The following is a 26,130-nucleotide window of genomic DNA, read 5'->3' on the forward strand; positions in this document are numbered from 1 at the left end:
AACAAATTATTATAAAAACCCAGTAAAGTAGGATCTAAATGTGTTTTGATTAATACTGAGATTAATAAAAGACTGCCCTGTTTCCTGCTAAAAGCTTATTTTCTAGACCTGCTTCACTGGCTACTAAGAGCACATTAAAAATTCTATTAGAAATTGCTCAACTTACACTCCAGTTAGGAAGATATTTAAATCATTAGATAAAAGCCCATGTGACCCAACTACATACATCACAGGCACTACATGAACATCTTCAGAAAAGGATCAAGTAATATACATTGAAGACATTAAAATCTATTGAAATAAAATGTGTTTAAATGTCTCATTGTAAACGGGAATAAAATAACCAGTCAGGCTTCATATCAATTAGACAACTTTTACTAAATGAGAAAACTACATTTAAAATGTGCTTTAAAACAAAATGAAATTAGAAAAAAAGACATATGCATTTGAAAGAACTTTGCACTGTGCTGAAAATCAAATTTCTTGCAGTATACAATACACCAATTCATAAAATGTAAGTTAACAGAATACTCAATTTAACATTTTCAAAGACGATATTAAGATCAAGAATTTCACATCTATGGTAGCACATATAGAAGGGCATTATAAATATGATGTCCATCCCTATGAAGCTTACAAATTTGACAATGCTCAATAAAAGCTTTTAGAATCACATCCAAAAGTATCGCATCCAAAAATCACAAATCTGTATCCTCTAAATTCTCCTTGTAAAATCTTTATGTTCACTTTTCTACTCTTGCCATTTGTTAATACTAACCCTTAAAAAAAAAAGAGAACAGGAAAAGAAATGCTGCAATAAACCCTTGATCGTGTACAGAAATTATTGCTACTATAGTTCACTACAAAGCATGTCTGTCTATACAATATCATATGAACTTTGATCATGAAAAATCAGAATAAAAATCTTTAGTGACATAAGCCTTATAATCGTATACAACATTCACATGGCAATATTAGACAGTTAAGCACCCAATACCAGTTGACAAAATGTCCCACTGACCAGCATTCATTTAAATACATCCTTCGTACAGAGGGAGGAAAAAAGAGATAATGTCAGCTTTCCAAGGCTTGTCAAAAAAGGATTCTCATGTCTTGTGGATCTAAAAACAAAAAAACAACAACAAAAACCCAAAAAACAAAACCAATGCAGGTGAGGGTGTTACCAGAAAGTTAAGCATGCCAAAAGGTGTTTCGTGCGAATTAAAACCTAAAGCCAAGGTACCACATAATCACTTTACCAACTAGTTGGGTAATACTATATGAGCCTTATCTTAAAGTTAAATGAAATGCTACTGCACAATAGAGCATCAATAAGTTAAAAATTAGAGTGCACAAATCCAAATTAGTGGCAATTTCTGTATAAAGCAAAATATTCACTATCAGCTGTAAAGTTTGCCCAAACTGTTTGATTAAATCACTGGATTGGACAGTTTGCATATTTTTAAAAATATCAATCTCTAAAACTCCTTTTTACGGTAATGAGGCATAAGTTTTCTTAGTAAGATCAAACAGGTACATAGGTAAGAGAAAATAATAGTTGGTGAATGTTTTTAAAGCTTGTCCCACATTTCACTTTTAAAAATGTTTAGGGAAAAAAGTTTAAAATATTTGCCATTAATCTAGCAAAACCAAACAAACAAAACAAAACAAGCCCCAAATAATTAAACAACCAAGCAACACTAAAACCACATTACACAGATGGGTCATCATGCTTTCATCTGGTTTAACTATCACATCTAGTTTAATTGGGATGCTTTTCAACTTTAAAAACTGTGATAAGTGAAGATGTAACTTTAATGGGTAATTTTGAATTTGGATTTAACTTTGTTGAATATTATAACAGAGTATACTTATTACAATACAGTGTAGCACATCTTTCTATTAGAAAAAAAATTTAAGATCCTTTACCCGTCTCCTTAAGTTAAAGGTGTGACATCATAAAGGGTGTCAAATGGCTGGATGGTTTTACAGTGCACACTTATATATTATGAAGTATGTCCTTAACAAATTTAATGGTTTCTTTACATAGTTCCTTTCTTCACCTTTTCTTCGGTGGATTAGCTGTTCGAGGTGGAGTGACAGGACGTCCTGAATTCAGTCCACCATACTGGTACTTAGCTTTCTTTTCAGATGGTTTCAATATCTTAAAGTAAACAATTTATCAACATTGTTATTCTTTCAAGTGAATAAGTTTAATAAAATTACTGTTACAATAGGGTTTTTCAATAAATGGCATAAATTATAAAAGTGCAATAAAAATATAAAAAAACCAGTGAAGTTCCACAAACATTTCTCACATTTAAAGTGTGCAAATGTCTGAATATCTGAACATTGCTATTATTTGTCATTCCATTGATAATTTATTAACAAAAGCTCGAGTATACAAATCCTAGCAATTACCCAATTCTTAAATTTAAGTGAAAAAATTTTCAAATTTCTGTATCTCTATGGTGAGGAAAAACCCTCTAGCTTAAGAGTCAAAAGACCTAGGTTCTCATCATAATTCTATCACTATTTAGACAGTAAACTGGCCAAACTCTCCAGACTGTATTTTGTGTAAATCAGTCTTTTTATTTAAAAAACAGCTCTTTTTCTACACACACATAGTTCATAAAATTCACCCATTTAAAATGTACAACTCAATGATTTTTAGTATACTTACAGAGTTGTACAATCACTGCTATAACCTAATATTAGAACATGTCACCCCAAAAGAAACCTTGTTCCCATAAGTAATCACTCCCCATTTCCACTTTCCACTCTCCTAACCCCCTTTCAACTCTAAGCAACCACTAAATCTACTTTCTTTCTCTATTGATTTGTCTTTTCTGGCTATTTCATATAAACAAAACCATACAGTATGTGGTGTTTTGTGACTGGCTTCTTTCACTGAGACACTGTTTTTGAGATTCATTCATGTTGTAGCATGTGTCAGTAATTCATTACTTCTAATTGCCAAATAATATGCCATATTATGGATATTCCACATTTTATTCACTCTTTAGTTCATGGACATTTGGGTTGTTTTTATCTTTTGACTATTATAAATAACTTTTATGAATATGCACATACATGTAATTGAGTACTTATTTTTAATCCTTTTGGGTATATACCTAGGATTAGAATTGCTGGGTCATACAGAAACCCTATGTTTAACTTTGCCAAAGAAGCTGCATCATTGTGTATTTCATCAATGTACATTTCCACCATAAATGTATGAAGGTTCCAATTTTTCCACATCCCAATACTTGTTACTGTCTTTTTAAAATTATATTTATTCTGTTGGATGTAAATAGAGCTTTAACCTAATTATAGATGGAAAATTTCAACAGTTACACAAAAAACTGCTTAGAAAAGATTTATGAAGTATTTCTTAGAACCATTCAGGGCATCAGTGTCTCAATGGAAAAAATATTTTAATTCAACCTCACTATGGCGACCATTGAAGGATAAGGCTTGGTTACGCATCCTTAAATTATAAATGAGAAGTCAAACATTTACCACTCAATTATACTAGTAGATACAAATAGTATATAATAGAGAGGGATGAGAAAGCCCGTCTACATTTAAAAAGAAGACAGTGTGTGCATGGTAGGGATATAAAATAACCTACCAAAACAAAAACAAAGTATCGGAGTTGTTTTGGTCCATGAACAAGAATGATTTTAAAGTAGCACACTAAAGCAAGAGTTGGTCCCCTTTTAAAATGTAAATGTTTCTGTATTTATAAATAGGTACTTTAAGATTATTTGGAAAGTTTTTTCTTAGGTAAATACATTATTTTCATCTAAATTTATAATATAATTCTTTCTCCTCAATCTGTCCCACCCATTCATCTTGCAAAAGAAACAAAATCTAAAGTACTCATTGAATTCATATTCTTTTAGTAGGTAAGTCCCTATCCAAGGAGTCATTCAGCAATTTAACAATTTAAAAATCTGCACTGAGACTGATTGATGTAACTTAGGTTCCCTAAAACTAATATTTGATAAATACCAAAAAGGCCAGAACCTTTGTGAATAAAATTAGGAAATCCCTAACAAGTCTAAAGGTGAGAATCACTTCTGAATAAAACCGATTTCCTACACTTGCTCAAGGAAAGAATATAAATCTAAAAGAAACATTTTTCTGACAGTAGTTTTAATTAGATTTCTAGTTGTTATAAATTTCTATTATACCTGAAATGAACACATCAAAGTTTCATCCACACTCATCATTCCACCAGCATTATCAAATTCGCCACAGTAATTTGGGGCTGAAAATAGGGTTACCAATTGTCGTTTAGCAAAAAATTCATATCCATCTTCCACCACCTGACAAAGGAAACGTCAAAAGAAAAAAACGTATTTATAGGTAATTCTCAACCATCTATACTTATTGAGATTAATGTGACAAAGACCTAAAAAACAAACAAACACCACCGTTTGTTTTGATTTTTATCCTTAAACTTGCCTTAGAAGATTAAAATTAGTGTGCCTTTTCTATAATGGCAAGGATTTAGGTTAAGTAAAATCATAATAAATTCATGATTATTAAAAAGTTGTAAAATCATACCATTTCCAAGGCTAATGCTAATAAATATAGTGTCTGCAGGGAGCTGGGACACAAAGTACTTCTTAGATGATGACACTACAATCCAACTATAGAATCCTTAATTCAATGAACCAGACAATGAAAGACAGATTATGGCAAAGCCATGTTTTCTGCTCCACTTTACAATTTTGTATTAGTATTATGTACACACTGAACAGTCTACTAAATTGAACTTAATTCACATAGTCTACTAAATTGAACTTAATTCACACAAAAATTTAGATGCCTATAAATTTTTTTGTATATAATTCTTTTCTTTAATGACGTAACATGATTTCTAGAATCTATTGTAAATTCCTGAGTTAAACAATTTGTTCCTCAGCTCTACAAATATGAACATTTTATATTTATGTATAGTAGGCAAGAATACTTTCTGAAGTCTTTTAGGTATCCTTTGATTAAGCAAAAATTATCCTACAATACTTACTAATATAAAAGAGCACCTCCAAAATCATTTACATTTTTAAATAATTCCTACCTTAGTATCAGGTACATGCATGCTCCTGTTGTATTTACGTCATAACATGACAGAATTTAGATATCAACCTTTTCTGTTAAGATGTTGGCCACCTTATCTACTCCAAGCTCAGCATGGTGCTTGGCACGCAGCACCTCGTTTTAGTTCATAAGTTTCTTGTTCACTTGCTCACTCATTCACACATTTACAATGAAAGAACAGGCTTTTTTTTCTATAGGAAATATTTGTATTGTTTCTTATAAGCCTCTTTATTTTAGAGATAATATGTGCTGTGTATTGGTTTGATATGATTTGAAATCCACTTGTGACAAAAAGAAGCTATTTTTAAGACTAAAGTTGTTTTGATATAAGAGTGAAGTAAGTTGTGTCAGGATGTCATGATCTCATCTGATAAGCATTCAGCAGCTCAGCTGCTGAGGGGCACTGCTGGGGGCTTATCAAATAAAACACGTGGAGAAGCAACTATGGCAAGGAGACACTGAAACCATAAATACCCAGAGTTTGTGAGGACCATGGGAGAGTTTCCCTCTGAGGAAGGAGACTCACTGCTGACCAAAATAGCTCTTTGAAAACCTTTGGGGCATTAGGTCTTCCCTTGGTAAAGGCTTACACACAGGAAGAAAATTGTGCAGCAGCCCCCACAAAGGAGATCATCTTGCCCGTCAACACTGGCTCCATCGTTGCCTAGCAATGTGCACTAACAACAAGGGATTTTTCCTTTTTTCCCTGGTAGCTGGCAGTCAGCGCTCCTTGGCTAAGCTAGCTCTCCTAAGCTGAGTTGGAGCCTAAGTACAAACTCATATAAAGGTACACCTCAATTAAATTTGGACTTTATTCTTTTTATTTTTCCTTGCCTGAAAAAGCAGTGTGAGTTATCTATTATTGGTTTGGAATACGTTATTTCTTTATTGGCTTATTAAGAGACATAATCCTATATACTACTGGCTTGTGAAATAATAATTCTTGCAGTGAACCTGTGTTAAACCATTGACAAAGACGATCTTGATCTCTAAGCATAACTTGCCATTCAAACATAACAATATGTTTGCAAGTAAGCAGAACAGGATTTTGGGTGTCTGGAAAAAGACCACACAAACTAAGGTAATTCAATAACCTGACTTAAAAATCATCATCTTTTTTTAAAAAGACAAGTGCATGGAGGGCCGGCCGAGTGGTGCGATGGTTAAGAACTCGCTTGGGATGCCAGAGGACCCCGGTTCGGATCCCACATATGAGGGCCAGTGACACTGCCCTCTACAGCTAAGATGCTGAACAACAGCTCAACCTGGAGCTGGGCTGCCGTGAGTTGCTGGCGACGGCATAGGCTGCACTCCCTGTGGCAGTGGGTTGCCATGGGCTACCGTGTGTAGCCAGCAGCCAGCGTGAGCGGCCAGCAGCCGCAGTGAGCGGCCGTCCAGAAGCCGGCGACTGATCTGCCTCGCCAGGGAAGAGCGTAATGATGGTGCCAACTTGGGCCAGTGAAGCAACATCCTCCACAACTAGATTGAAGAACAAAACGACAGCAACTTGTCTGTTCCCCTTCCCCTAATTCCCCAGCACTGTTCCCATCCCCCCAATTACCCAATAAAAATCTTAAAAAAGAAATAAAAATAAAAAATAAAAAATAAAAAGACAAGTGCATGGAGATCTATAGGTGAAAAAAAATTGAGTCTCAGTGGGTATTTTATTAGGAAACTTAGCAACTCTGCCCTCTCGTCTAACAGAAGGCTTATCTTAATTATCTCAATCATAAACACAATGTTTACTGATTAAAAGACAACTCTGACTAAAGGAAACAATTTACGGATATGACTTCATTTCAATTGAACTATGAATTCTGCTAGGAAGAAGGCATGTGATATACCACATGTGCAGAAAATAAGAAGCCAATCACCTGTGTTTTATTGCACAGGATCACAAAGAGCTAGCAGTAGTCAGGTGTCTATGAGGGTAAAGGCCCAGAGAAAAGGAAAGTATTGTGAAATACCTTATACTTAATAAATTTTGCTTTGAAAAAGAAATAACAAGGGATCTTTAAAAATATTGTATTTACAAATTTCAAATACTTTTAGTACTTTCAAAAGTAGCCAAAAAAGATCCTAAAAAATTCAATGTATTTCATACCAGTTATGTTTTAGAGAACGTGAGTACTTAATATATTAAATTGTTAAAATAAGCTTTTGTTAATTCTTTTATTCAGCAACACTAAATGCATGCTATACTATGTCAGTAAGTTTACACAGCAGTGTATATTGAAAAGTCAACAAGTCACAATCCCCTCCTTAAAAAAGTATACAATTTAGTGGTGGAGGACATAAAGAAACAAATAAACCTAAGTTGTGTATGTATTTTCATAATGAAAATCCAAGTATGTACAAAAATAGAGAACTCAATAAACTTCCATTTATTAACCAACCTGATTCAATAATTACCAAGATTTTGCTAATTTCCTTCATTTATTCCACCCTCCCCCTTTTACTCTGCTGATGTATTTTAAAGCAAATCCTAGACATGTCATCTTACCTTTACATACTCAAGTATGAATTTCTGATATGGACATCCTTCTTACATAACAATATCATCACAGCTAAAACAATTAACAATGATACTTCATTCTAATACCCAGTCTGTAATCAAATTTCCCCAACTTTTTAAAAAATGTCTTTACAGTGTGATTTGCTCTTACCAAAATCCACACAATTCATTTGATTGTTATCTATAACATATAAATATCATATTAAAACAGGATCAAATATTTCTCAAAAGCCTCAGACAAGCACTGAAAAACTTTCTAAATTTGCAGTGCAATGCAAAAATATCTTCTTTTGAAACATTTCCTCTTAGAGGGTGAGAGGGTTAACAAAACATTAGATTGCTAATTGTGAGAACAAGGTATAGGCTTCACCTCTCTGTTTCCTCAAAAATAAAAGGAGTGGATTTGTGTGAAATTCATACATATTAAAATATCCAAAAGTTTTATATTTCATACCTGATGAGCTCTACAAATCAAGTCTAAATCATGACGATTCAGAAATTTACTGACTACATCAGCTCCAAAAGTGAAGGAAACACCACGATCATTTTCTCCCCAGCCTTGCACATCCTTATCTGGGTCAGACCACAGCAAATCACAGAGCAAACCTTTAAAGAATAAAAACACAGCAATAAAAAACCCCAGAATTTATAAAGTATATATATGTCACATTTCTTCTCATGCCCTCTTACCCTTTACTAAACAGTAACAAGCTCTTGCCCCCTTAGTATCTCATTTTATTGAACTTACCCACTCTTTGTTAAAGCACCACACAAATGTAATCTTCCCTGGATTCTTTAGGTAGTGCTTTCCAACCCTTTCCACACATAGGAAACGTGTATGGCACATTCTAAGGATGTAATGTAAGGAAAAGGCTGTTCATCTTCTGTATGCAGTTTCTCCATATGGATAACTAAATAACCCAGCAGCTATTCCTGAATTCATCCTTTACTTACAAAGAGCTACCTACACTGTGTTTCTGGGTACTGTGGTCTACTCCATTAATCCTGTTTATCCCTGAGCCAACAACACACTAGAGCTTTTAAATAAATCTCTATATTTTATAGGGCTAGTATACCCAGTTAATATTTTTTTCTTCAGGATTGTCTCGGTTACTTTCAATCCTCTGTTCTTCCACATATAAAGTTCTGAATCAGTTTATCTAATCCCATGAACCTAATTGAGATTTCATTGGAATTGCATTTATCTAAAGATCAACTTAAGGGAAGAAAACATTTTCCACGAAGGCCTGGAGGGTTTAAATAAAGTCTGAAGGAACAAAACCAAATCAGATCCTTGGCTTTAGTAATGTTTCGGGCTTAAGAAAAGAGGTCAGAGCTAAAAGCACTTGTCTGGGTATCTTTATCATACGTAACAGCAGTATAAATCTTAAGAGGGACATAGACCACCTTGGGAATGAAAAGTGAGAAGGCCAGTAAATAAATTCTGAGGAATCAAACGTTTAATAAGTAGGCAGAGGAGGGGCAATGAGCAAAAAATACTGAGAAAAAAATGGTCACAGCAAAACAAAGAGATTGGAATAGCAGAGATCTCCTGAAAGGAGTAAGAATTATCTAGAATGAGAACAGTTAAGTTTCAAGCACAATGAACAACTGGAGTAGGTCAAAAACCAAAAATGTGGCACTTACAATTAGATCATCAGACCTTAATGAAAGCAATCCTTGATGGTTGAGGGGAAGAGAGTGGGTAAAAGTCAAATTGTAGGGAGATTAATAAGAGGGGATGGATGTTGAGATGATGATGTTAAGTACTTTTCTAAGAATTATGGTGCTGAGGAAATATATTGATCCATAAACTTCGTAATATAGCTTATCAGGATAGGAGATTTTCATTTTGGGTCATATATAGCTTGTCTCGATAGAAGAATTATTTAAAACATCTTGAAGAATTGGTAGCAATGTACTCTTAATTTCTATCACTTCCTAAGATCCTGCTATGGTGTTTTAATAAATCCAATGACACACAAAATCCATGGAGACAGTCTCAATTTACAAACTCTTTCTCATTTCTAACGAATTACAAGCTGATTTTTGTTTTTTAATACACACACCCAGTGCTTTAATTGCTCATACTTTCCAGTCTGTTTCCATAGGTGAAGGAGTGAGTGGGAGGCCAAGATGTTAATCTATAATTTTAATGTGACAATAAAACAAGAATGTAGTTGTTTTTGGAATTATTTGGGCAATATGACAGTCTGTATGCATACACAATTAAATAATGGTAGCAACAACAATCTGGCAGTATTCAATCTTAATGGAATCAAGATATAAATCTCAGAGTCAAGGTTTAGTGTTTTATAATTAAATTCCTAATGAACAAGCATCACAATCATTAGGGTATTGTTTCAAAACAATGTGTTAATTTATAAATTAAATTTCTTTAGATTACCAAGCTTAAAATGACCATTTTCAGCATCTTATGAAATTCCCAATATACTGGAAAGAGAAGCCTAAGTTTCACCTTTGAAACTAATTTATACTTGAACTATAGTATTAACAGATACCTGAAGATGTAATAACTTGAAATATATATTTATATATCTTATTTAAAAAACAGCATTTTCAATAAGTGCCCTATTATTTAAGTACAAGGCAACCACCACCCCATACCTTGCTCTATGCACTTCTTCCATTTGGCTGTTCCTGATTTGTATCTTTTAATTCAAATATGCCAACATTTTGCATAAAACAATTAAGTAAACTTCTCTGTATACTTAACCTGTATCAGGGACATCAGTGGGTCTCATAATTCTCCGAATCTGCTCCATAGATTGCAGGTCTGGTGACAGTCCTACAAATGGGGGGGTGGGGGGGAATGAGTCATAGTACTGACATCTAAAAACTTTTTTACTCAAATAAAAAAAATTTAATGAAAGTAGATTCACTATGTGAAATTAAATATACTTAAGGTGTTCCTTTTAATATATTGAGTTATTAAATAGTATCCCACTTTGATGTAATAGGACATTATGATTAGGCCTTCGCCACTTTTCCCTACCAGAGAATGAAATTCCCTTTCATTTCAAAAGATTTCTTAAGGAAAGAACTCTTACCACTCTTCTTTCTTTCCAAACATTCCCTGCCCTTCATAGGAACATACTCAATTCCAATCCTTCCTACCATTTTTGTTACTCATCACCTACTCTTAAACATGTTTACTTCCAAGTTAAAGGGACTCACTCTGTCCCATTAGGCCCTATAATCCACTCTAAAATGTTCATTATCTTCATAAAAGCATAAGTGATCAGAATGATAAACAAGAAAAAAAACATGAGAATAAATACTTTACAAGCTTTAAAGGAGTACATGGAAAAAAGCTGGTATTTCTCTTTCTAGACAATCCATCATCACAAAGAACGAAACTAAATATTCTATACTATTACATTTGTGTTTTTAGTTATACTAATGTTCAATAGCTACAATTTCTTTCTTTGTTTTTAATTGGGGATTTAGGGGAGGGGAACAGTGTTGGGGAATCGGGGAAGGGGACCGGCCAAGTTGTTGTTCTTCTATCTTTGCTGTGGAGGGCGCCAGTCGCCATCTGGCTTCCTGTCAGCAGCTCGTGGCCTCTAAATTCAAGGTGCTGTGTTCAATCTTAGTTGCGGTGGGTATAGCCACCATCCCGTGCGGGAGTTGAACCCGGCAGCCTTGTTGTTAAGAACAAACACTCTATTCACTGAACCCAGCAGCCTTGTTGTTAAGAACAAACACTCTATTCACTCAGCTCAAGGTGCTGAGTTCAGTCTTAGTTGTGGGTGGGCGTAGCCCACCATCGAACAGGCAATCTTCTTATTACACCAGCTAAGACATCCTGCCACCTGTTGGCAGCTCAGTGACAGTTCAGCTCGGGCGCAGCATCACTGGCCAATGTGGGAATCGAACCAGCGGCCCTGCTGCTCAGAGCTCATGCTCTTAAGCCAACTCTTAACCAACTGGGCCACTCGGCCAGGCCCTCTTAAGCCAACTCTTAACCAACTGAGCCACTCGGCCAGCCCCAATAGCTACAATTTCTTAAATGTTTAGTATCTAATTAAATGTAAACTATGTTTCAATTAATATAGTGAATTATGTTCTATTAGAGAATAAACCATTTATTACCTCAGGACTAGACAAGTGCATCTTTCTTTTTAGCTTTTCCCCACTTTAATTATTCCCACATGTTGATAGAAAACTAATTTTCTTACAGTATTTTCATTAAATACTTCCCTGTATAAAAATCCAGTGTGGCTATTAAACCATTCAATAAACTCCTCTGCTCAGTACTGAACTCTCCATAATCTGATCTCATCATTCTCCAACGGGTACTTGACATTCTAGTCAGGCCAGTCCTCACAGTCTTTGAACTTTACATTAAAAAGTCTGACTCAACTCCTTTTCACCTCTCCAAAGTCTTTATTCTCCAAAACCCATCCATTCACAAACATTCATCTAACAATTCTTTCCCTTTCCTGACTTCTCATAATTACTGTCTCTACAATTACTCTGGCGTTATTAAATTCCTCTCATACTCAATGTTTTGAATATATACATTTTAACAATAGGTTTTTAAATTCCTCAAGACAGCCAGTTCATGCACTAGTATCTGTATATTTTCATAGCACCTAGCTAAGTGCTAGACACATGTTGGTTATTCAAATAAACTTTCATACACTTAAGCTTATTTTAACAAGACATACAGAACAACTTATCTTTCCAAAAATTATTTTTAGGGCTAAAGCAGGCATATTACATAAAGCCTAGAACTCTTGGCACATGGGAATATTAAATTATATCTGGGTTCTGATTAAAGGTATTTAATATAAGCAGAAAAATAATAATGATCCTCTCATTTTTACTGACATCAGGGGCATCTTTCTGTCAAAACTAAGGCAAAAGGAAGGTATTTTTTTCAAACAAAACTTTGATTATCCTCCTCATACGTGAAACTCTTTAAAGATAAGTACTAAATTTTCATTATGTATAAATAATCATAAATTTATAGTTAGCAAAAGAGATTTTAGCCATGTTTAAAACAGTTTTAATCACTTGAGTTTTCACACAAGCACTGCTTTGTTTTCTGATAGCATCTTAATTATTATAGGTCTTTTCTAAGTAACAGAAGAATCAGAAAAACCCATAAGGCAAATTTACTAGTCTACCTCCATGACAACAAAAGATCTTCTCATCCACAATGGCAGCTATAGGCAGACAGTTGAAACAATCAGTGAAGGTCTTCCACAATTTAATATTAAACCTTCGTTTGCCTATAAAAAGAACAAAATTTATGAATGACATAAATTTTCTTTATACTTACCTAGCACTTTGTTTTTTCTATAATGAAGTGTTAACTTATATACATTTAAAAAGGCAATAAATATAAAAAATTCACAGCTTCAGTAAATTTACAAAAACTTCAAAGACTGTGAGAGGTGTTTTATGAAACAAATACATCAAACACTTGTCTTTTAAGATCACCACAATATAGCAACTCTGAAATAGTCTAATAGACGGTTAGTTTATTTTTTTCCATTCAACATGTACACTAGTTAAATACCTAGCCAAATAAGTAAGTAGAAGTGAAAGGAGCACCTCTGGACACTGGCCATTTGAACTAGAATGCATTGAGTAACACAGCATAAACTTACTGCCAAGAAAGGAGAATTTCCAAGTGCTTAACTGGTATTCACTTTTGAGTGAATTACAACTTGACACTATAGCAAGTATAAATAGACACAAAGGCTATAATTTTCCTGTAGTCTAACAAAAAGCGCTACAACAAAGTAGTATGTTCACCTTTTTAGAGTTACTCGATTTTTCTGAATTTGGCAATAAGTTACAACAACTAACCCAGGGAAAGGATGAAAGACAAAAGCACTAATTTCCAACACTTTTATGCCGTAACCTGACTCAAAGCAGCATTTACAAGGTGTTCTCACATATATCATTTCATTTGATGTCGTTTCTATCCCGAGGATATTCAAGCCCATATTTTATCTTTTAAGAACATACCTCTATTTCTGATGTAGCTTTGAAAAGTGGCTATAGTTTGAATATACTACAGCCCACTTCCTGCCCACTGGTCTGATTTAAACAACTGAAACCATAAATACCTCAGAAATGAAAATGCAATATAAATTCAAATAAAGAATCATTCCCATTAGAATGTAAGCTCCATGAGAATAAATACCATCTATCTTGTACACTGCTGCATTCCCAGTATTTAGAAGTGTGCCATGCTTATAACACTTCTTCAAACATTTGTCAAATAAACCATCAAATGGATCAAGGAAAGAGGAGCTTGAATAAGTCTCTACCATATTTAATGATAGAGAAAAGCAAAAATGGATTCTAATAGGGAATTCAGCACTAAAAACCAATAAATTCAATTTGAAAATCGTTGTTAATTGGTTCCAAATTGTAATTCACCAAATATATGCCCAGTCCCATACTCTAACAAAAGCAAAAGACCAAATTAAAATGTATTGGGTTATCGGAAGTCATGATGCATTTTTGCAATGAAAAACAGAAAAAATGCGTCATGACTTTTCCAACAACCCAATAGTAGGGTAACTCAGTAATGATACTTGTAAGAACTACCATACAACAGCAAATCAGTGACTTGTTACTGATGAAAAAGAGTACAACAAAATAAGGATACCCCAGAGTATTCAGTATGCTTATCTCTCTAGGTTTATAGGCATAGACTAAAATTCTAGTAATGAACTTCAACTTTCAAATAATTTTATAGGATGTCTCACTATTTCTTGTGACACAGAGCCAATCAGAGTTTCTGTCACATCACAAGAATGCTGAGAGCTAAAACCTTAACGGACACTAGAATACCAGAGGCTACTGTCTACAGTGGCCTCTGTTACACTTGAATATTTTACTATGTAAATTAATTACAAGAGTCCTGCTGAGTAAGCTGCAATCAACCTGAAACAACATGACCAAATAGAGCCCAAGGAACCAATTTCATTACTATCATTTCCCAGTTTCAGGTTCCTCTTCTATGAAACGCTCTCTTCTTGGGCTTATGCTTGATAGATCATATTTTAAGAAAACTGACTCGAAGGAACTCTTTTTAAATGGAAAATTATTAGGGAATTTTTTCATTAATAAAAAATAGGGTTTTATTTTTACTTACATTCATCATAGAATCCATAAATGCGATTGATGCTAGCACACTCATGGTTTCCTCTTAAGAGAAAGAAGTTCTCTGGATATTTGATTTTGTAAGCCAATAGCAAACAAATGGTTTCCAAAGACTGCTTTCCTCTGTCCACATAATCTCCTAAGAAAAGATAGTTGGCTTCCGGTGGGAAACCTCCATATTCAAATAATCGCAGTAAATCTGTATACTGTCCATGAATATCTCCTAAAAATAGAAAAAGGTGGTTTTAGAATATTTGGTTACTGTGGTAAAAGCAGCTTCTATGAAATGATTCCCCATGTTTACACCCTTATGTAATCCTTTCCCCCTAAATGTGGGCTGTAGTTAGTGACTTGCTTCTAACAAAAGTGAGCTAGCCTGGCACTTCTGAGACCAGGTTACACAAGATTGTGACTTCCATCTTGCTTGCTCTCCCTCTTGCCTTCTGTCACACTCAGTGATGAAGCCAGCTGCCTTATGGAGCACATATGGCAAAGAACTGAAGGAGGCCCCTGGCCAATAGCTCATTAGGAACTCAGGCCCTCAGTCCAACAGCCCATAAGGAACTGAGTCCTTTCACAGTCGAGCCTGGAGAGGACTGCATCCCCAGATGACACCTTAATAGCAGCCTGTGAGAGACCTAGAACCAGAGGACCCAGCTAAGCTGTGCCCAAATTCCTGACCCAAGGGAAATGTGAGATGATAAATTCATGTTTTTGCTTTAAGCCATAAAGTTTTGGGGTAATCTGTTATACAACAATAGAAAACTAATAGTTACTCTTGTTATTTGGTAGTTTTACTTAGGTCACTTTGTTATACCAAGTAGAGAGACAAACAGCAAGAACTTAGAAATGTTTAGCATAAATAATTTCTATCACTTTCAAATTATCTCTACTGTTTTATTTATTATTCTTTATTATTATTCAATAATTTTCTATATATTAAAGCGTTTTAAAGAGTACCTTGCTGAGAATTTGAATTATTTTAAAGGTGATTTACAAGTAGCTATATTTGCTTCATTTAAATTCATCAAAGGGACAGATCATTTCCACAAAATGCCATATTATTACTTAGTACTTAAAGATGACACTGTAAGCTTATTTTTTCAACGAACGTTTACTTAGTTAATATCTTATTTTCTAGTCACTGTACAAAGAAGCACCAAGCACATGACTTAATAAACCACATGAAGAAAGAGAAAAAAAGTATTTAAAGAGCACATTAAGCATTTGCAGGTTACACAGTGTGACTGTAGATCACTAAGAAACATTCAGGAGAATGCAAATTTTTGCATATGGCAAATAATCCTTGATTAAGCAAATGCTGATAGTTAAATCCATAAAGCTATGTCATCAACTCTAACAGTCTCTAAAAAGAAAAACTATGTTATTAAACCAAAACCCAGTAAAATACATTATAAACCACTTCTCACTGTTATGAGAACTATAGAAAAATGCGATCACTCAACTTAAGGGCATAAGTTTTTGCTTTTGGCCAAAAGCCACTCTAAGACTTGAAAGAACAAACTATAAAGTTATATCGTTTTCAAAATAAATCAAAATTATCACAACAAAGTTACAATACTGCCAATATTGCCATACTGACACCCAAAATTCTGTACTTATGTTTTCTAACCACTGTACTGACACGCCCATTTCTCTAAACTCTTGACAACACTGGGTATCAATTTTTGATATTTTTTTCAATCCGATTAGCGTTCAGGATTTGTTTTTTAAATTGTATTTTCCTGATTAGTAGTGAGGCTGAGGATCTTACATTTATTGGCCACTTGATTTTCTTCTAAGACCTGCCTCTTTTAATTTTTGAAATTTTTCTATTGTATTGTCTTTTTTTATTTATAAGAATTCTTTACATAGTGTGAATAGCAATCTTTTTATCTGTCATATATGTAGCAAATATTTTCTTGTCTGTAACTTGTCATTTTCTGAAAGTTTCAATTTTTATATAATAAAACCTATCAATCTTCTCTTTTATACAAAAATTTCCAAATGTTTTCACTAGATCATTTTCAATGTAAACATGGGAGGAAAACCAGAATTCAAAAGAATTCTTTCCAACTTTACTCATTTACATACCACAAATTTTCAGCGGTGCTTCCAACTCCAAAAGAATAGGCTGGCTGAGAAAGATCTCCCGAGACTTGATACATAAGCCCCGAACTTCTGCTTCAGTCATCTGCACAATCTTTCCGGGACGACATCCTCGTACTGATAAACAACAAATAAAATGGTCAGTTTTCTCAAATTTATCTATAAAATAATAATTCTTAGAAAAGAGGCAGGCTCATATTTTGAAGATCAGAAAGGTCACCCAGGCAGCGAACTACCAGAAACCCTGTTGTGTCCTAGGCTAACAGTAAGGTTATATCCTATGATCTTTGGCTTCTCTCTATCTCCACTGTTGCTTGTCTTGATGATTCTTCTTAAGGCTGCTGCCATGGACATACAGTCCTCGTTTGCTCTCCAGTGGCCAACTTGAGGCCTCACAGCCTAAGAAACCTAATAGGTTTCAGGGACAGCACCACTAAGAGTCTGGCCTACTCTCTCAGCAATGTCTTGCATTTAGTAGAAGGCCAAAACAGTATCATTAAGAAGCAGTGGCTAGGAAGAAAGGAAAATTAAAAGCTTTGCACACTTCCTTGGAATAGTATGAGCAGTCCCAAGAATTTTAGCAACCACAACCTCTATTTTCTAATCAAAGCAAATTTTAAAACGTGCCAGCTATTTATTAAATTTTTAATGCATTATTATGTTCACAATAGGGCATTATACTAAAAACTCTATAAGCTATTTAGATGGAGGAAAGCATTCTTCACATGAATGAGTAAATAAAATCCATTAAATAATATGGTTCCCAGTAACTTCTGGGATGGAGTGTATAGAAATGGTGCATGGGGAATAAAATTCATTAAATAATATGGTTCCCAGTAACTTCTGGGATGGATTGTATAGAAATGGTGCATGGAGAGGGTCCTTATTTGCCCTATTGAATTGAACTTGGAATCATTTCCTCTCAACATTGTCTTCTCCACTGGCTCTCTTTTTAACCTCTAAATATACTGCTAGCTCCCATTTAATCTTAACTGAAAAGACATTACAAAAAAGAAAACAAGAGACTGTATATCTACCCCTACTCTTTCCCATTTACAATTAAGTCCACACATTTCTTGCTAAAAATTGTTGATTCCTTTGTCAGGGAGAGGCTTAAGAGGAGGGAAAAAAAAAAAGGCTCCCACATGAAAAAGTAAATCCATGTGTGTGTGTGTGTGTGTGTGTGTGTATATATATATATATATATTTTTTTTTTTAGCTGAGCCGTCCTGCTACCTGTTGGCAGCTCAATGGCTGCTCAGCTTGGGCTGGACTCGAACCACTGTTGCTCAGAGCTCAAACTCTTGAGCGAGCTCTTAACCAACTGAGCCACTCGGCCGGCCCTATTTTTCATTTACATAGTAACATATAGTAACAAAGAGGAGACAGACAAATGTTAAAATGTGCTTTAGCAAATATGACAGTTAATAAGACCATCCTTGAAATTCAAAACAAGGATCAGCAGAACTTTTATTATGGGAGCTTAGCATAACCTAACTCGCTCTCAAATTACCTACTTCCCATGGACATCTGGATTTTTCTAAGACCAAAAAAGACATCTAACTTTGTACCTTCCATTAAGTATGCAGAATACTAGCTTAGATTCAATGCCCAGCAATAGGAACAATTCTTAATCTTAGCATTAAGTTTTAAATGTGGGAAATAATGGTTACAGAATACAGTTGTACCATCAGTGCATAAAATATCTATTATTTATAATATCTTATTATCCGTGTGTGTGTGTGTGTGTGTGTGTGTATTACTTTTCTTGGAACCATTTGAAAATGGATTGCATACATCATGCTCCTCTACTCCTTAGTACATCAGTATGTATGTCCTAAGAATATTCTTTCATATAACCACAGTACAGTTATCAGATTCAGGGAATTTAACATTGATACAAATCTTTAATCTAAAGAATATACTATAATTTTACTAACTATCTCATTCATGTCCTTTATAGTATCTTCTTCCCTTCTAGTCCAGAATTCAATCCAGGATAACATTATTGCATTTGTTCCATCTCTTTAGTCTCCTTTAACAGTGATGTCCTCTGTGTCTTTCTTGATATTGGTAATTTGTTTTCTATTTTTTATATTATCAGTCTTCCTGGGTGTTTATCAATTTAATCTTTCAATGATTTCATTTCTAAAAATCATACATCTGCTTATTTGATTTCTGCTTATTTTTATTATAGTTTTCCTTCTACTGTTTTGGTTATAATTTGCTTATTCTTCTATTGTCTTGAAATAGAAGCTTAATTTTCAGCCTTTTGTTTTTTCTAACATATACCTTAAAGCTATATATATCCCTCTAGGCATTGCTTTTAGCTGCAACTGCACAAGTTTTGACACGTTTTCATTATTATTCAGGTAATCATATTATTTTCATTAATATATCTTCTTTAGCCAATAGGATATGTAAAAGTACATTGCTTAATTTCTAAATATTTTAGGTTTTTCTAGTTATCTGCTATTGATTTCTAGTTTATCATCACTGACATCAGAGAACATATAAGAGATCTCATTTCTTTCCCATTTACTGAGATTTGCTTAATGGTATAGTGTATAGTATATTTTATTTATTTATTTATTTATTTATTTATTATTTTTTTAAGCTGAGCCATTCCTGCCACCTGTTGGCAGCTTAGCGGCTGCTCAGCTCGGGCTGGGAATCGAGCTGCTGTTGCTCAGAGCTCAAACTCTTGAGCGAGCCCTTAACCAACTGAGCCACTCGGCCAGCCCTATAGTATATTTTAGTAAATGTTCCATTCATATGTTCCATTCAAATGTTCCATTAAAAAGCATGTAGTTGATCACTGAACAACATGGGTTTGAAGTGCTCAGCTCCACGTAAAAACTTTTTTTGTTTGTTTTCAATAAACACCTGTACTGTTTTTGATTCACAGCTGGGAGTCCAAAAGATGTGGAGGGCCTACTGCATGCATTGGTCTACGGCATTTTATACAGGGGACTTGAGCATCTATGGATTTTGGTATTCGAACGGGGTCCTGGAACCAAACCCCCATAGATACTGAGGGTGGTTAAATTTGAGAGGAATCAAAAGTTACACATGGATTTCTGACTGCACCCCAACCTCCATATTATTCAGGGGTTAATTGCATATCCTATAGTTGTGGGTCTTACGTCAAGTTGACTATGTATTTTTAATCTTCTAGATTCTTGCTGACAGTTACTGAGAAAAGTGTGTTAATCTATGGCTGTGGTCTTGTCTATTTTAACCTTTGGTTCTATCAACTTTTTTGTGTGTTTTAGACTTATTAAATACCTAAAAAGTATCAGATAATTATGTCTATCTGTTGAGTTTATTCTTCTAACATTATGCAATGCCCTTCTTTACCCTCTAGTGATACTTCTTGCCTTGCAGTCTACTTTTTCTGACATAAATGTATAGCCAACTCAGGTTTCTTTTAGTTAATGTGCACATGATATATTTTCCCCATTCTTTTACATACTCATCTGTGCCCTTAAATTTAAAATGTCCCTTGTAAACAGTATACAGTTAGTTCTGAGCTTTGTCTTGAGTGTTTGTTCCTTTTACATTTACTATTACATAATTACTGATAAAGTTGAGTTGAAGTCTACCATCCTGTCATTTGTTTTGTCTCATCTGTTCTTTATTCCTTTCTCTTTTCTTGCATTTCTTTGGATTAATAATTATCTTTTATGATTCCACTTTCTCCTTTATTAGCTTTTTATATATTCTTTTCCTTTTGGTGGTTACTCTAGAAATAACAAATACCCTTTGGAATGATTTACTATACTTTCCAGCCTTTTGTTCTACAGGTGTCATCCAGTAATGCTTCCACATATTTTAAACCCTGCATGCCGTAATTATTATTTTGAACAGTATTAATTTATATTTACATGCATTTATCCTTATTGCTGTTCTTCATTTTTTTTTCTGCAGTGCCATGCTTTTATCTGGGATCATTTTCTTTCAAACATAAACTTCCATTAGCGTTTTTTTACTGATGGTCTATCATCAATAAATTTTCTCAGGTTGTCTTTGCCTTCACTTTTAAAGGATATACTCACTGGATTTAGAATTTTAGTTAGCATTCTTTTTTTTTTTTTCCTCCTCAGTACTTTAGGAGCTCATTCTATTGATTTCTGGCTTCTGTAGTTTCAGGTGATACATCAACCACTCTTATTATTATTCTCCTGAAGGCAGCTTTTAAGGTTTTCTTTTTCTTTGATTTTTAGCAGTTAAGTCTATGATGGGTTTCAATACGGCCTTATTTGTCTTTTCCCTGCTTGGAATTCACAAAGTTTCTTTAATCTGTGTTTTGGTCTCTTTCTCAGTTTTGGCAACTTCTTGGTCAGTATTTTTTCCATCCTCTATCTCCTCTCCTTCTGGGACTCCGATTACACATGTTAAGCCCTTCTACGGTCTCTTATGCTTTCTTTCTGTATTTCTCCTCCATTTTTTTTCTCTCTCAGCATTTCATAATTTCTGCAACTCTTTTTTTCTAGTTTACTCCTCTATTCTGCTGTTTCTAATTTGCTAGTAAATCCAACTACCAAGTTCTTAATTTTAGTTAATGTATTTTTTAAGTGGTAGTTTCTAGGTCTGGTAAAATTTTCATCTTTTCCTATCTTGAGCATATTAAATTAATTATTTTAAAATCTCTGTGTAACTCTAATATCTGAATTATCTATGGATTTGTTCCTTTTCTTCTTGATTTTTGGTTAATTAATCCTGTTAGCATGTCCTGTCGCATTTTGCTTAATAAAATATATGGTTATGGATGAAAAATTGTGTAAGTTATAGACGACATCTTCCCCTATAGAGGGGTTGTTTCCTTTTAACAGAATGCCAACGACACCCACATTTTCTTGAGGGTTAGTCTATTTCGGTTTGCCTTAAATCTTACGGAGTAGCCATGATGAAATCTCAATGGAAAACTCGGGGTGTTAAAGGTCCCTCTAAGTTGGCAGAGTTTCAACGTCAATTTTTGCCTCTCTGGCACTAGGGGGATCCTGGAATCTCTGCTCAGATCTTTAGCTTTCCAGCTACTGTTTTCTTAGAATCTTCTCGCACACATGTGTACCTTAGAAGTCAGTCAATGACTTTAAGGGGAAATGACTACAGATTTTGAGGTTAGAATCTATGTGGAATCTCTCCGCTTTCAACTGTTTTAATGGCCCTTGACTTCCACCTCTCCTCTAGTCTAGTAAGACTGTGACTTTTTGTTTGGGATCAATTCTCCTATGCTTCCAGGAAAAAAGCCACAGTGACTAAGCTCTCCAGTGCTTCCCTTCTCTTGAAGATCAAACCCTGAAACACTTCCTGTTTGACAGAAATGGAAAGGCTGCTCAAGTAAAACCAGAGAGGTACAAAAAATATGATTGTTGGGCACACACTAGAAATCTAGATGATTACATAAAGAATTTTGAGGAATACCGTACCAAGGACTAGGCACTTTGGGCCTTAACCCTATATTTTATCTGACTGAATCAGTCACACTAAGGTCTCCTGACTCCTGATAAGGCAATTTTTCTGCACAGTCATGTTTACATCAGAAAAGGGGGGAAACACTAAGACCTGAGGCTTAAATCTGGCCCAATTCCTGTTTTTGTATAACCTGTAAATTCAGAGTAATTTTTCCATTTTTTAAATGTTTGGGGGTAAAAAAAGAACATTATTTTGTGACACATACAAATTATATGAAATTCAAATTTCAGTGCCCATAATCAAAGTTTTCCTGGAACACAATCACTTTTATTCATTTATGTATCACCTACAGGCACTTTCAAGACACACTGGCAGAGTAGTTACAATAGAGACCACGCGGGGCACTCTCATTGCTTCGCGTTGCTTCTCGGGGTACTGCAAACTGCAGAGCTGCACTTTTTTTTTTTTAGCTGAGCCATCCTGCCACCTGTCTGCAGCTTAGCAGCAGCTCAGCTCGGGTTGGGCATCGAACCGCTGTTGCTCAGAGCTTGCACTCTTGAGCAGAGATGCACTTTTAACCCAGCAGTGTATAGAGTGTCATGCTTATTACTGTACTGCAACATTTTTTTAAAACTTTTATTACCCATGCATATTGATCAAGTCAAAGCAATAAAAGCAGAATGTGAATACTGTGCTTTTAAGGCACAGTGGAGTGTGGATTATTTTATTACTTGATTAGACGGCTAGGCATTATATTTATGACATTATAGCTGTGCTAAAAGAACGTATGTTCACATTACCAGACTAAGCACTCATCACGACATTCCCAATTCACAGGAAAGCAACAGTCAAAATAAAATTTTTAAAAATTTAAATGGGGGCCGGCCGAGTGGCGCGATGGTTAAGAACTCGCTTGGGATGCCAGAGGGCCCCGGTTCGGATCCCACATATGAGGGCCAGTGACACTGCCCTCTACAGCTAAGATGCTGAACGACAGCTCAACCTGGAGCTGGGCTGCCATGAGTCGCCGGCGACGGCGTAGGCTGCACTCCCTGTGGCAGTGGGTTGCCATGGGCTGCCGTGTGTGGCCAGCAGCCAGCGTGAGCGGCCAGCAGCCGCAGTGAGCGGCCGTCCAGAAGCCGGCGACTGATCTGCCTCGCCAGAGAAGAGCGCAATGATGGTGCCAACTTGGGCCAGTGAAGCAACATCCTCCACAACTAGATTGAAGAACAAAAAACAACAGCAACTTGTCTGTTCCCCTTCCCCCAATTCCCCAGCGCTGTTCCCATCCCCCCAATTCCCCAATAAAAATCTTTAAAAAAAAAAAAATTTAAATGGAATCTCATCACAACAGAATTTCTTCACAAGAATAAAAATGAGGCTGCAACCAAAAGTAAGTTTCCAACTGGCTCAGGTGTTAGCAAGTGACAAAAGCCATTTACCAATGATTAGTAATTAAATTGTGTTTGGAAAAGCCAAAGAAATATGTCCCAAGACAAAAATTTGCTTAAGGCTATTAGCCTTTTTGTAAAAACAGTTCTTGAAAAGCTGAGGTCATTGAAAGCAACATCAATAATCAGCTAAAAAACAAAACAAATTATTTTGAGTGGTTTTCCTAAGGCTCTTGATGAGTTCACAGGTAATACCAATATTTAGTTGTTGCGTTTTGAGGAGCCAATACTGAATTTGAAGTGACTGAAGAGTTAGCCTTCTAAAAATAGTCTGGGTGGAACAACAGGCAAGAAAAATATTTTCAAAGAAACTGAGAGGAAAAAAAACTGATGGTGAGAAAAATACAAGTGGAGCAGAAAGACTTAGTTGGACAATTTTACAAAGCTTGTGAAAATTTAAGATGCTTAAAGTCTATGGAGCAATTGTAATTACTCAGCAGAATAATATTTTAATGTATTATGTATTATTGTACCAATGGTATCAATGGTGAACTCCATCATCTCTCATGAACTTAACCACTGTCAGTTCCAAGAATATTTGTTGGAAATAAAAGCTGAATATTTTGACTTGCCCTACCACCAGCAGTTTGATGGCTTAGTAGTGATCAAAGTTTTATTGTGATTTTTTTGAGTTCAGGGCCAATAATGACATTTTTCTGAATAAGAAGAATCCCCTACAGTCACTATTATCAAACACTGAGTAGTTATATAAATTAGGTTTTGCTGCGAACCTGAGTTTCTTAATGATTCTACCTAAAATTATAAAGCAAAAAAATACTATGCTGTAGGTTAAATCATTCTACTAATGTTGCCTGAATGCCAAGAAAATGTCAGTTACTTTATACACTTCTGGTGCTGTACAAAGTTAAAACAAGTGAGATCTGGGCCGGCTGAGTGGCACGATGGTTAAGAACTGGCTTGGGACACCAGAAGGCCCTGGTTCGGATCCCACATATGAGGGCCAGTGACACTGCCCTCCACAGCTAAGATGCTGAACAACAGCTCAACCTGGAGCTGGGCTGCCATGAGTCACCGGCGGCGGCGTAGGCTGCAGCCCCTGCGGCAGTGGATTGCCATGGGCTACCGTGTGTAGCCAGCAGCCAGCGTGAGCGGCCAGCAGCCACAGTGAGCGGCCAGCAGCCGCAGTGAGCGGCCGTCCAGAAGCCGGCGACTGATCTGCCTCGCCTGGGAAGAGCGCAATGATGGTGCCAACTTGGGCCAGTGAAGCAACGTCCTCCACAACTAGATTGAAGAACAAAATGACAGCAACTTGTCTGTTCCCCTTTCCCAATTCCCCAGCGCTGTTCCCATCCCCCCAATTCCCTAATAAAACAAAAAAAACAAGTGAGATCTTCATTCCCTCAGATTTGCATCACATACAGAGGGAGCCGAAAAAATGTATACACATTTTAAGGAAAAAACTATTATAATTGTAATAATACATACTGATAACAAAAGATGAATACAAGTCATGTGTATACATTTTTTTGGCACCCCCAATATGTTTTCCAAGTTTGAGCCACAATTCTAACAGCAATCTCCAGATCTCAACGCTAGTGGCAAAGTACATATCAAAATTCATTTAATTGTGCGGATGAAAAGCTTCCACCTAACCCTCTCTTGGAATTGATTAATCTGCAATGTAATGACATACTAAAAGGCAAACATCAAGAGAGGACTAATAGAATTCTATAAATGCCTTCCAAGTGATGACTAAAACCACTAAACTAAAATCATATGCTTATAGGTAGATATCAGTACTTGGCAGTACCTGTGGTAAAAGATCTCTTCCAAGATGAAATACATAAAATCTCATTACAGATCAGCATCAACAGATGAACACTTGCAATCAATTCTGATACAGAACACTAACTAAACCGCAATTAAACAAAATGTTATCCTTCCCCCCAAAGAATTCCCCTTTTCTCATAATTACAAAAAATTGTACTCAATCATTACACTTCAAATTCTGTATTCGTGTAAAAACTTTCTCAATGCAGGTTTGTCTTTTAAGTTACAAATGGTGTGAGATATATATGTCTGTATGTGTGTTGTGTGTGCACTAAATTTTATCTTTCAATAACCTGCTATTTTCTCCAGCAAGTTCTTATTAATAACTATCTTCTCTAAAACAGAAAGGATGCCAAGAAAAACTAACTCCACCACTTATCAAGTCTGCCCCATAAAATGTTAGTCATTAAACTTTAATGTTTTAATTACCCCACTCCCACCCTCAAAAAAGATTCACTCGAGGTTCTGTACTAATCAATAGTCAAGTTAACTTAAATCCAGGTTTCCTAAAGTTCTTAAATTTTTTTCTGTATAATGAAATGGCAAAATTCAACATTTTTAGCACATAGGTCCACCAAAGGG

The 26,130-nt window shown here is 35.3% G+C and overlaps 1 protein-coding gene across 5 annotated transcripts in view; it reads right to left on the reverse strand.

Moving 5' to 3' along the window:
• Window positions 1–353: 353 nt before the first annotated feature.
• PPP1CB (protein phosphatase 1 catalytic subunit beta) overlaps window positions 354–26,130 on the reverse strand; it is a 34,885-nt gene continuing 9,108 nt past the window's right edge. For all 5 annotated transcript variants that reach the window (XM_019649378.1, XM_019651677.1, XM_019650935.1 and 2 more), the window contains 7 exons: window positions 16,874–17,005; window positions 14,772–15,002; window positions 12,784–12,888; window positions 10,365–10,436; window positions 8,082–8,233; window positions 4,200–4,334; window positions 354–2,164 (listed from right to left, as the gene is read on the reverse strand). In XM_019649378.1, the coding sequence (XP_019504923.1) occupies window positions 2,060–2,164; window positions 4,200–4,334; window positions 8,082–8,233; window positions 10,365–10,436; window positions 12,784–12,888; window positions 14,772–15,002; window positions 16,874–17,005 (932 nt within the window). In that variant the 3' untranslated portion in view covers window positions 354–2,059. The remainder of the gene's footprint in view (window positions 2,165–4,199; window positions 4,335–8,081; window positions 8,234–10,364; window positions 10,437–12,783; window positions 12,889–14,771; window positions 15,003–16,873; window positions 17,006–26,130) is intronic.

This window comes from Hipposideros armiger, unplaced genomic scaffold (genome assembly GCF_001890085.2).
Source record: "Hipposideros armiger isolate ML-2016 unplaced genomic scaffold, ASM189008v1 scaffold_0, whole genome shotgun sequence".
NCBI classification, from domain to species: domain Eukaryota; kingdom Metazoa; phylum Chordata; class Mammalia; order Chiroptera; family Hipposideridae; genus Hipposideros; species Hipposideros armiger.